The following is a 13,303-nucleotide window of genomic DNA, read 5'->3' as shown; positions in this document are numbered from 1 at the left end:
TTACTCATCACAGAATCCTGAAAAAAAGTATCACAGGTTGCAAAAAAATATGAAGCAGCACAACTGATAATAAATCAGCGTATTACAATGATTTCTGAAGATCATGTGACACTGATGACGCTGAAAATACAGCTTTGATCGCAGAAATAAATTAGATTTTAATGTATATTAAAATAGAAAAACTTTATTTTACATCATAATAATATTTCACAATATTATATTTTTTCCTGTATTTTTGATCAAATAAATGCAGCCTTGATGAGCAGAAGAAACTCCTGTAAAAAATCGTTCTGATCCCAAACTTTTGACTGGTAGTGTACATGCACTACTGGTCGTTTTAAGACTTTTAGTTGCAGTAAATGATTAATAATGTAGTGATTGATCGTAAAGCTAAACGGTCTAATGGTTGATCTGCTGCTTTAATGGTCGTGGAATCCAGGCATGGGGAACGGACGAGCGAAAGCTTCAACGCGACGACGCAGATCAGCGATACGAGACGTCGTCTCCGAGTCCTCCAGCAGGAAACTCTTGAAATCTGACAGCTTTTCTGAAGAGAAACAGAGAAAAACGGTAACAGAGAACGCCATTACAGCGGCTAATGTTCTGCATTTATTTCATCAAAAATAACAGTCAAAATTGTGAAATATTATTATGATTTAAATAGTGCTGTCAAACGATTATTCGCGATTAATCGCATCCAAAATAAAAGTTTTTGTTAACATAATATATGTGTGTGTGTGTGCTTATTATGTATATGTGTATATATATGTGACTGTATGTATATATACACATAATAAATATACACAGTACACACACATATACTATGTAAACAAACATTTTTATTTTGGAATGCGATTAATCATTTGACAGCACTAGATTTAAAATAGTTGTGAATATCTGTTACAATGTAACTGATTGCTGTGATCAAAGCTGTCACATGATCTTCAGAAATCATTCTGATTTGCTGCTCGAGAAACATTTCTGATTATTATCAATGTTGAAAACAGTTCAATATTTTTGTGGAAACAGTGATACATTTTACTTTTCTGGATTCACAGATGAATAGAAAGTTCAAAAGAACAGCATTTATTTGAAATAGAAATCTTTTGTAACATTATAAATGTCTTTACTGTCACTTTTCATCACTTTAATGCAGCCTTGATGAATTTAAGTATTACTTTTTTTTTTTAAACAAAATAAACCTTACCTACCCCAGACTTCTGAATTGTAGTGTATTTTGTTTATATTATAATAATATATATTTTGTTTTTGATGGTAGATGATGATATTGATTACTGACTGACGGCTGATTAATATCACTCAATTTTATGATGGCAACATACAAAAGTTCAAAATTGCTGAAATTAAACAAATATGTAATTTACTTGATATTTACAATGAATCACCCTGAGCAATACATAAGTATATCTGATATTTTAAATAATTATGAAACATGCTATTATTACTGTTTGGCTAAAACTGTATTAATGTGGAAAATAACTTCAGAATTTTAATTTTGTTACTGTAAAGCTGTCAGTGATCAAATGACAACACATGATATGCAATAACAACAATATTGCTGATATGTAATATGATATATATTGTTGATATAAAACATGATATATAATAAACACAGAGTAATAGTAGATCTCTGAGTCTGTACTCACTGGTCTTCTTCTTGACGTCCAGAGCGATCTTGATGCCCTGATCGAAGAAATCCACCACCTGCTGGAAGTCAGACTCCTTGAACTGACGAGACGTGAGAGCAGGGGATCCTGGGAAACCAGAGGAGCAGAGTTTGAGAGAGAGAGAGTGTGTGTGTGTGTGTTTGAGCGAGTGAGTGAGTGTGTGTGTGTTTGAGCGAGTGAGTGAGTGTGTGTGTGTTTGAGCGAGTGAGTGAGTGTGTGTGTGTTTGAGCGAGTGAGTGAGTGTGTGTGTGTTTGAGCGAGTGAGTGAGTGTGTGTGTGTTTGAGCGAGTGAGTGAGTGTGTGTGTGTTTGAGCGAGTGAGTGAGTGTGTGTGTGTTTGAGCGAGTGAGTGAGTGTGTGTGTGTTTGAGCGAGTGAGTGAGTGTGTGTGTGTTTGAGCGAGTGAGTGAGTGTGTGTGTGTTTGAGCGAGTGAGTGAGTGTGTGTGTGTTTGAGCGAGTGAGTGAGTGTGTGTGTGTTTGAGCGAGTGAGTGAGTGTGTGTGTGTTTGAGCGAGTGAGTGAGTGTGTGTGTGTTTGAGCGAGTGAGTGAGTGTGTGTGTGTTTGAGCGAGTGAGTGAGTGTGTGTGTGTTTGAGCGAGTGAGTGAGTGTGTGTGTGTTTGAGCGAGTGAGTGAGTGTGTGTGTGTTTGAGCGAGTGAGTGAGTGTGTGTGTGTTTGAGCGAGTGAGTGAGTGTGTGTGTGTTTGAGCGAGTGAGTGAGTGTGTGTGTGTTTGAGCGAGTGAGTGAGTGTGTGTGTGTTTGAGCGAGTGAGTGAGTGTGTGTGTGTTTGAGCGAGTGAGTGAGTGTGTGTGTGTTTGAGCGAGTGAGTGAGTGTGTGTGTGTGAGTGAGAGAGAGTGTGTGTGTGTGTGTGTGTGCATGTGTGTGAGGTTTATTGGATAAACCTCTAAAAAGAGGTTTATCCAATCAATCAAACTTCTGCTTCTGAGAACCCCAGAAATGTGCAAACGGTCCGTTAAAGCAAACAGAGTGAGTTTTGCTGTTTAAAGAGTTTAACAGCAGTCGTCTCTCAATCGTCTGTCATAATCATTCACTCCTGATCCAGGTGAGACTGAGTCATAAACTGATCTGCAGCTACTTTAGATGCGTGAAGAACAGAACGGAAGCACAACAACAATAACATGTGCGTCGATGTGAAGCTGATACACACACGTTCCCTGATAATAATTATAATATCCAGCGCACAAAAACATCATTAAAAGTGTTTCAGTGCGATCAAATCATCAAGACTTCAGATGAAGAGACAAACATTCGTTCTGCTGTGGTTTTTTTCAATAAAAGTGATTTGGATTCACCTCGAACCGGCTGATGGGACATGAGAGAGCCTTTCTGTACAACTATAATGAGGAAACTAGCAGCAGAAGAAACACTCGCTCTGCTCCTTAAATAACCGAGAGTGAATAATAAACATCACAAACTATTATTAAATAAGTAGAGGAATAAATGAACTCTTTGCTTTAGGTGGAAGAATGGAGTAACTCTGACATCAGTGTAAGTCAGTTTCTCTATTTAAACAATTTTTTAATTTTTGTAAGTCAGTTACAGTTACACACATGTGTGTGAGTGAGTGTGAGTGTGAGTGTGTGTGTGTGTGTGTGTGTGTGTTTCTCACCGAGTCTCAGGCCGCCGGGGGTCAGTGCGCTCTTGTCTCCAGGGCAGGTGTTCTTGTTGGCTGTGATGGACAGCAGCTCCAGAACACGCTCGGCCCGCGCTCCGTCCATCCCCTGAGGCCTCAGATCCACCAGAACCAGATGATTATCAGTTCCTCCTGAACAAACACACACAACACTGATCTTCACTCAAACGAGTTCGTCTGCATGAAGATCTATGGCCACTTCAACAAATGTCCAGTTCCCAGATATTACAGTTTTTGATTATGAGGCTATTATGCATTAAATCAACACAAACAACCATTCACAGCCAATTCTACTGCCATATTACATAGAACGAGATCTGAATTCTGAGTTTACATTTTGCCATTCTAAACTTGTCACAATTCTGACGTTTTTGTTTCCAAATTGTGAGGAAAAAGTCATGATTAATTTTTTTTTTTTTATCCAGTTTTTTTTTCTTACATAATTTCTTTAGAATAAAGTTGTTGATGAAAAACTCAAATTAAGAGCAGGAACATGAATGAATCCTTATCACAGACTGCAATGACACGTTTCCAGTTATTAACATTGTAAATCTAGCCAAATGTTTCACATTTTCATTTAAAAAAATTTAATGTACTAGAATTTATGTCAGTGTTATTTTAAAATCCTTGAAATACTATTATAGTTTTTCTTAATATTTTGAAAATTTTGGAATACCATCAAAACAATGGAAAACTAAACCATTTCTTCCTGTTTGCCCACTGTAATTAAATATGATGGTGTTGTTATCACAAATTGTGGATCAATTCAACAGACATTTTGTCAATGCTGGCTGTACCTACGAGAATAGTTCTGGTACTTCTAATTGTTCTCCTGTCAACCTGGCATCTGTTATTCATTCACCTGCCTTAGGTCCCCCTCCTTCTCTTTTCAGTCGATACAAGAGACCGAGGTACTTGGGGAATTGCTCAACCTGGATATTCATAAATCTGCTGGATTGGATGAATTAGATCCATTATTTTTAAAGAAAGCAGCTTATATGTGTCCCTGGAGCACAAAAGCAGTGTTAAGTCGCTGGGGTATATTTGTAGCAATAGCCAACAATACATTGTATAGGTCAAAATTATACATTTCTCTTTTATGCCAAAAATCATTAGGATATTAAGTAAAGATCATGTTCCATGAAGATATTTTGTAAATTTCATACCATAATTATATAAAACCGCATAAACACATTTCATTACACCAAATACACAAAATAATGTTCTTTTTAGCAGCATCATATGACCCCTTTAACTTAATTTTTTATTAGTGATATGCATTGCTAAGAACTTCATTTGGACAACTTTAAAGGTGATTTTCTCAATATTTAGATTTTTTTTTGCACCCTCAGATTCCAGATTCTCAATTTTAAAAAATGTACCCTTATGACTGGTTTTGTGCTCCAGGGTCACATATTATCTCAGCGCCTATCGCTTACATTTTTAATCTCTCTCTCCAAACTGGTGTCTTTCCGAGGGACTCGAAATCTGCTGCTGTAACCCCACTTTTTAAAGGGGGTGATAACTCAGATTTAAATTGCTATAGACCCATTTCCATTTTGCCCTGTCTCTCTAAAATACTAGAGACGTTGGTTAACGAGCAGCTTATGCACCACTTGGAGACTTATAATGTGCTTCATCCGGATCCAGGCATAGTTGCATCACTGCTACACTTAAGGTGTAGCTGCATTCGTTGATCTGGCAAAGGCTTTTGACTCTGTGGACCATGAAATATTAAGAGGTACAGGACTCTCTGAGAGCTGTCTGGCCTGGTTGAAGAGTTACTGTTTACAATCAGTGACGGTGGAGGGGCTTCTGTCAGATCCCCTGCCCCTATCTTAAGGGGTCCCACAAGGAAGTGTATTGGGACCAATACTTTTTCATATTTATGTTAATGACATTGCCCTGGTGATTCTCATGTACATTTATATGCTGATGACACTATTATTTATACATTTAGTTCTTCCCTGACTACTGCATTCTCGCCTAAAATTTTCACCTTGGATGGCTCCGAGATCGATTATGTTGAATGCTACAAATATCTCGGGTATTTGGCTCGATGACAAACTGTCATTTGAAACTCACATAAGGTTAAAACTCGTATTGGTTTTCTTTATCGGAACAAATCTTCTTTTACACATTCTTCAAAACAGCTTCCGGTTAAAACGACAGTGCTCCCAATTTTGGATTATGGTGATGTAGTTTATAGGTCTGCTTCAAAAACTCAAAACTCTTATTGGGAAACTCCGCTATATTTACAGTCACTTTTTAATATTCATAATACAAGTCGTAATCTGCGCTCTAGTACTTTTATTAATTTCTGCATACCTCCTTTGGTCGTGACTCCTTTCAGTTTTCTTAAAGCTTATTCCGCTCTCTTCCTTTAAAAACTCAATTCAGTTAATAGTACAATATCATTGTACTTGTTTTTAGTTATTTGCTTGTTCTTATATGTTGCTGTTTATAAGTGTGTTATTTGTAATTGTTTAATGTCTTTATTGTTTTGTATCTGCTTTTTATGCTGCCACTTGGCCAGGTCGTCATTGTAAACGAGAACTGGTTCTCAACTGACTTATCTGGTTAAATAAATAAATAAACTTTAAAATTAAAAACATTAACAGAGATTAAAATAAATGCTTATTTTTTTATTGTTACTTCATGTTAGTTAATGCATTAACTAATGTTAACAAATGAGACCTCATTGTAAAGTGTTGCTAAATTTATTTCATGTAACGAAAATGTTTTTTTTTTTCTTTTATGGTTTTAGTTTTAGTTAACTATAAAACCCTGCTTTGTGTCACGTGTGTTTTCTCCTCGTGGTCAAACTAAGACATCTCCAAGTCTCAAAACAGCACCGCTTCTGCATCACACATACAGTATTTTACACTAGACATCAAAATAGAGACTTAAAATAGTTCAGTGAACAAAAACAGGTTTCACCAAGATAAACGCAAGACTTTTAAGAGACCTTAAGTAGACAGTTGAAGTGAAAATACTTTAATATGTTCTCTAAATGTAAATGTCTAGTGAGTAAATTGAGTTGCATTAGCAACACTTCAACATTTGAAAATACAACTTCCAACAATTCATTTAGAAAAATAAATAGCTTATGGCTTGAATAGCTCTGCTAGATTATTGAAATAGCTTTTACTGTTCCTTCTGATCACACTTCAAAAAATTTCATTTTTCCTCAGTCTTGAGATTTCTTAGATTCTTAAATAAAGATACATTTACTGGAAAAAAAAAAAAGAATTAAGTCTTGTTTTATGATACATTGAACAAAATGAAGTGAGTTTATAATTGAAACAAGAACAAATACCTGCCAATGCAATCAGAAAAATCAACTTAATTCAAAGAGAAAAAAAGTTTTCATTCCTCATCGACAGATATTTGTTCTTGTTTTTAAAAAAACAAACAAAACTCACGTCATTTTGATCAATTTGTTAGGCTTCTTATCTACTGTATATGTTGCATTTCAATCAAATGCGTTTTAAGGACGTTTAGATATTTGTACTGAAAACAAAAATACTGAAAAAGAGATTCTTTTTTTGCAGTTCATGCAACATTAAATAGTAAGATGTTACTTTAGTTCTAGAATAAATGTGAACATGCATTAATTCATCTCACTCACTCAAAATGAGAATATGACGCAAAGCTGCAATAATTAAATATGTTAAATAATACAAATATCTTTTATGTATTTAATCCCATTTTATTAACCAATTTGCTGCCCTTCCAATTCAACCATACTAATAAGCAAAAATTACACAAGATAAACTAACATTTCTTCTTTTTTTTATTGCTGAAGAGTGTTGAACTTTCTTCTTCTGTGTTCTACTGTACGGACGAAAATTTACATTTCCTTCAGCCTGAGGCTTTTGGTGTGAAAGGGCTTTTATATTTACCAAAAATAGAACTTTTTATATTAAAAGCAAACAATCAAGTCCAGCCCAGATTTAAAAATAACGGAAAAATAACGTAACGCATTACTTTCAATAAAAAGTAACGTAATTAGTTACTTTTTTAGGAAGTAACGCAATATTGTAATGCATTACTTTTAAAAGTAACTTTCCCCAACACTGATCATAACTATGATTTTCAGATTTTCTGCTTTCATTTAAAACCTTTTTAGGCTTTAATCTGCTGAAAGGTAAATTAAGACCCACAGAAACCCTGAAAAACATCCTTTAAATGTTTTTAAAAACGCTGATGATGTGCTCATCTGATGATTCCCCGCAAACCCCGTCTATCCTTGCCACGTGTTTTTACTGAGATCCGGGTTGTATTTCCTTCTGTTCATGTTTTTAAGGTCCATGAGGCCGTCTGCATGATTATATGATTGGATGACGCTTAAAGAAGCACCAGATCTCAAGCGTTAGTAGGTCTTCATGCGTCTGAAGGTCTTTCAAGTGTCAGTGTGTTATGAAGATGTTTTCTACCGCTTCAATCCACACAACAAACACTGAATCATTAACAGGACTATTCACTAATACTGTATATACACTATAATCACCTGCTTTAGTTAATTAGTTCATTAAGATCTTCAATCGTACACTGCAAAAAAAGACTTGTTACTTAGTATTTTTGTCTTGTTTAAGAAAAAACTAACAAGAAAAACTTGCCCCTTTTAAGGGCTTTTCACACTGAAAGCGAAAATTCGCCGCGAATGTTCGGCGCGATGACATATGATTATGACTATATATTTTCTGTATGCAGCTCATGGTAATTTTATAACAATAAAGGAAGTTTATGACAATAAGCAGTGCAGCGTTATTAAACATAGCCTACAAAGAGCGCATGTCTGCCTATTATAGAATCAAAATCAACTATAGATCGCAATCGGAAGTTCTTACAAGCACTCGATGACGGTTTATAGTGGGTTTTAAGCAAAAACATTAATAATCACATAAATGTTCAAATGTGGCTTGATGCTAATTGTACTTTTAAGATGTTTTCTTGTAAGCATTATAGATAGTTTGTGTTTCTGGCGTAGAACCAAACTTTATTTAGCTATATTTAATGCTGTGTATTGAGCAGTGGACGATGTTAAATCCATAAATGAGATACATATCGGAGTAAAAATGCATTGCTGGTTGGCGCCACCTAGCGTGCAGGCGTGAATTAGCAGAAGGCGATCAATCGCCTGTGTTGTAAGTAAAATTCTCTTGTTTTAAGAATATTTTACGTACCCCACTGAAAGATAATTTTACTTGTTTTAAACAAAATGCACTTAATTTAGTTTTCTTCCCTTAGAAACAAGACTAAATATGTTGTTTTGCTTAACAAGTAAATGCATCTTAATTTAAGAACGGTTAGATATTCTGACTAAAAATAAGACCAAAATACTAATTAAGTTAAGCCTTTTTTGCAGTGTAGAGGTTTGAGTCTCACTCCTGCAGCACACACTGATAAAACGCAGGAAAACTAACTTCATCTTCCAGGAGAATCCAGTGGCGTCGTCTCATCCCCAGACCAACACTGAAGAGAAAACCTACAGCGCAGAAACAGACGAGACGCGAGTGAAAAACCCACCAGAGACCAGCGTGTAGCCCTTCTTCAGCAGCGCCTCGGCCATGGCCTTCGAGTTCTTCAGAACCTGAGCGATGTATTCACAAAACATGGGCGTCGTGGCCTGAAGAGAGACCGAATGAAGAGCTATCAATTATCAAAAATCATAAATGAGCTCCAAGTGCACCAGCCATTATTCAGGAGAAGATGAGAGAGAATAGGAGATGATTCAGGACGCAGATGAACCGCTAATAAACAGTGGGAATCAAAGTAGAAAGTTGTGATCGACAGATACAGCTGTGTTCATAAGTTTACACACCCCTTGCAGGAATGTGCAAAATGTTAATAATTGAAACAAAATAAGAGGGATCATGATAAATGCATGTTATTTTTTATTTAGTACTGTCCTGAATAAGCTATTTCACATAACAGATGTTTACATATACTCCACAAGACAAAATAATAACTGAATTTATAAAAATGACCCCGTTCAAAAGTTTACATACCCTTGAATCTTAATACTGTGTGTCATTTCCAAACTTTTTTAATTGGATGATCAGAGTAAATTGTACTTATTTTGTCTTCTGGAAAACATGTAAGTATTTATGTAGCTTCTAAAGTCCAGTACTAAATGAAAAAATATGATTGTTATACAAAATGAGAAGAATTTATGCATCGTGTGGCCTTCTTGAGCATCAGTACATGTTTTCACCTTTTGTAATAATTATGCATGAGTGATGATGGATCAGATGATGGAAAAGATGGATTTCAAAATCATAGTCAATGTTGGAAAGGGTTCAAATATGCAGAAGATGCTGGAAAACCAAAGAATGTGCAGGAGCTGGGGGATTTTTCTGAAGAACAGCAGGCAGTTGAACTGTTCAGGACTCATGAACAACTATCACAAAATATAAAAACAGTCGTCATCCAGGAAATGACACACAGTATTAAGATTCGTAAACTTTAAGTAAACTTTTGAATGGGGTCGTTTTTATAAATTCAGTAATTATTTTGTCTTGTGGAGTATATGTAAACATCTGTTATGTGAAATAGCTTATTCAGGACAGTATTAAATAAAAAATAACATGCACTTTTCATGATCCCTCTTATTTTGTTTCAATTATTAACATTTTGCAAGGGGTGTGTAAACTTATGAGCACAGCTGTATATCGGCTGACATTTGGCATTTTGAATAATTTTTTTATTATTTTCAAAAAAACTATATCATTAAAGTATCAAGAAGTTAAATGAATTTTTTATTTTTTTATTCATTTTCAAATTACACCATTTAGTATATATATATAGCTATATTGTGCATGCGTTTTTACTATCTTTAAATTAAATGCCGTGATATCATATATATTGGTTTTATATTGGCCATTAACTCAGCATATTAATCGCTAATAAACAGAGTGAATCAAAGTAGAAAGTATGGTCGACCGATATATTTGGCATGGCCGATATATCGGCTAATATTTGGCATTTTGTAAAAAATTTTCTTCAATTTTTTATTTTTTTGCAACAAATACCATTACAGCATTAAAGAATCAATGTTTAATAAATTTCCTTATTTTACTAAATGTATTTTTTTTTTATCAAGTTAAATTTTTTTCATATTCATTTTCAAATTATATCATTTAGCAAACATTATATAAATTAAGTATAAATTTAATTTCAGCAATTGTTATACATGTGTTTTTACGATCTTTAAATTAATTATATTGATATGATATACGCTGGCTTTATATCGGCCATTAATTCAGTGTATGAACCATAAACAGAGTGAATCAATGCAGAAAGTAATGATCGACCGATATATCGGCTGATATTTAGCATTTTAAAATTATTTTGGGAAAAAAATACTATAATAGCTATAATAAAATACTTTAATATAATAATTTTTTTCTTATTTTATAAATTTATTTTTTATCAAGTTCATTTTTTTCATGCTTATTCATTTTCAAATTATATAATTTAGTAAATATAAAATAAATATACATTTACTTTCAGCAATTGTTACACGTTTTCACTATGTTTGAAGTAAATATTGTGATATGATATACATTGCGTTTATATTGGCCATTAATTAATTGACTGCTAGTAAACAGAGTGAATCAAAGTAGAAAATTGTGATCGACTGATATATTGGGCTATATTTGGCATTTTTAATTATTTGCAATAATTTTTTTTCTGTTTAGCCAATATGTCAGAAGCAGGACTTTTATTTTAATAGCGCTGAGAAACAGAAAGGCATCTACCATCAGCATTCAGAATAGCATATGCTTTTTAAACAAATCTATGAATATTTAATAAACGCACATGATCGACAAACATCAAATCCTTGATTTCAAACTATTCATGTTATATTTACCGTGTGCTTTATCTAAAATTAGCACTAACTTGTCATTGTTCGTAAAAATATGATTCCTAGTGCACACAAACTTGCCTTAATTCCTTTTTATTCATATTTTTAACAATTGCTTTGTTTGGGAAAAATACTAAAACAGAACTAAAAAAAAAAAATCAAGAAATTGAATAAATCTCTTTATTTTACAAATTTATTTTTATCAAGTGTTTTCCCCATATTTATTCATTACCAAATTATATAATTTAGTAAATATGTAAAATAAATATACGTTTAATTTCAGCAATCGTTATGCATGTGTACTAGCAGAAAGACTAATAATCTGGAAGTGAAAGCAAAGCAGGACCTGTTTGAGAGCCACAGCGACGCCGGCGATGGCGTGATTATGCGGGCCGCCTTGAAGCGAAGGGAACACAGAGAAGTTGACCTTCTCCTCCAAGTCGTACATGACCTCTTTGCCCTTCTTATCCAGCGAGCGCACGCCCTTCCGGTAGAAGATAAGCCCCGCCCTGAGGGAGGAGCCAGAGCAGAGGAGGCGGAGAAACGGTTAATGATGGAGATCACCAAAAAAACAGCTTTGCTCTAGTATGCAGTACGTGTACTGCGCACATTATGTTCTGCATGCATGCAACATCCAGATCATCTACTATATTTTCTAAAAATGTGCAGAGCATATTGCATGAGATCCCACAATGCAACGTGCTAAAACTGACCTTCGGCTACTGTAATCTGCTGTGATTTTGATGTTTTTTTTTTCTTATTTGATCAGACCGCCAATGTTATGACATTTTTACACAAAACTGGAAAAAAAAAAAAAATCAAAATAACCATTTTATTCATTTTAATGTTGCCATTTGACAGTGTAACAATTTAACAACTTACTTACAATGTTACTGCAACTTACTGCAAGTTTTGTTACACTACCAGTCAAAAGTTTAGGGGCAGTAAGGCTTTTTTTAAAATCTGCTTTTGCTCACCAAGGCTGCATTTATTTAATCAAAAATACACTAAAAATGTGAAATATTATTACAGTTTAAAATAGCTGTTTTCTATGTGAATATTGTTAAACTGTAATTTATTTCTGTGATCAAAGCTGTATTTTCAGCATCATTACTCCAGTCTTCAGTGTCACATGATCTTCAGAAATCATTCTAATATGCTGATTTCTGCTCAAGAAACATTTCTGATTATTATCAATGTTGAAAACAGTTGTGCTGCACAATATTTTTGTGGAAACCGTGATGCATTTTATTTTTTCAGGATTCACAGATGAATAGAAAGTTCAAAAGAACAGCATTTATTTGACTGTCACTTTACTGTCACTTTTAATCAATTTAATGCATCCTTAATGAATAAAAGTATTAATTTCTTTCAAAGAATGAATGGTTTGTGGACTAAACACTGGCGGTACACTAGTACTGCACACAGGCTTTGAGAAATGGATCACAGAAGAGCCACTGGTCTCTGGTTGAGATGTACCTGGATCCTCGCAGTGATTTGTGTGTGGTTGTGGTGACGAGGTCGGCGTGTTGGAACGGCGAGGGAATAGCTTTGCCTGCCACCAGTCCGCTGATGTGAGCCATGTCCGCCAGCATGTACGCGTTCAGCTCGGTGCACAGCTGCTCGGAGACAGAGACCAGAGTAATAAAGAGCTCAGAGTAGATTATGAAAGCGTTTAGAAGCTGAGAGCCGCGGCGCTCGCAGCAAACATCACAACCAAAGCGCTCCCGTTATCGGCCCATCGGAGAGTGACCTGATGAGATCCGCGCGCTTCTCTGGGGAACGAGACCCAGATACTGCAGGCGCTTCGCTAACACTTCTGAGCATTACGCCACGCTCTCAGGGTAAATATAATCTCCTGCTGATTATACACTGATAATGTTATGCACACTGATACTCTTTATCTGTCGTGGAGTGTGTGTGTGTGTGTGTGTGTGTGTGAGTGTGTGTGTTTGTTTGTTTAAGGGCGTGTGTGTGTGTGTGTGAGAGTGCGTGTTTGTTTAAGGGTGTGTGAGTGCGTGTTTGTTTAAGGGTGTGTGTGTGAGAGAGTGTTTTTGTTTAAGGGTGTGTGAGTGTGTGTGTGTGACAGC

The 13,303-nt window shown here is 35.1% G+C and overlaps 1 protein-coding gene across 2 annotated transcripts in view; it reads right to left on the bottom strand.

The window, feature by feature from the left end:
* Positions 1–258: 258 nt before the first annotated feature.
* shmt2 (serine hydroxymethyltransferase 2 (mitochondrial)) overlaps positions 259–13,303 on the bottom strand; it is a 37,484-nt gene continuing 24,439 nt past the window's right edge. For both annotated transcript variants that reach the window (XM_016575873.1, XM_016575872.1), the window contains exons 7-12: positions 12,693–12,832; positions 11,560–11,722; positions 8,873–8,972; positions 3,317–3,472; positions 1,668–1,775; positions 259–547 (exon numbers count right to left, since the gene is read on the bottom strand). In XM_016575873.1, the coding sequence (XP_016431359.1) occupies positions 420–547; positions 1,668–1,775; positions 3,317–3,472; positions 8,873–8,972; positions 11,560–11,722; positions 12,693–12,832 (795 nt within the window). In that variant the 3' untranslated portion in view covers positions 259–419. The remainder of the gene's footprint in view (positions 548–1,667; positions 1,776–3,316; positions 3,473–8,872; positions 8,973–11,559; positions 11,723–12,692; positions 12,833–13,303) is intronic.

Source organism: Sinocyclocheilus rhinocerous, unplaced genomic scaffold (assembly GCF_001515625.1).
Source record: "Sinocyclocheilus rhinocerous isolate Xijiao unplaced genomic scaffold, SAMN03320098_v1.1 scaffold203, whole genome shotgun sequence".
In the NCBI taxonomy this organism is placed as follows: Eukaryota; Metazoa; Chordata; class Actinopteri; order Cypriniformes; family Cyprinidae; genus Sinocyclocheilus; species Sinocyclocheilus rhinocerous.
The sequence above is the reverse complement of the archived record's forward strand: the minus strand, read 5'-3'. Positions and strand labels throughout refer to the sequence as shown.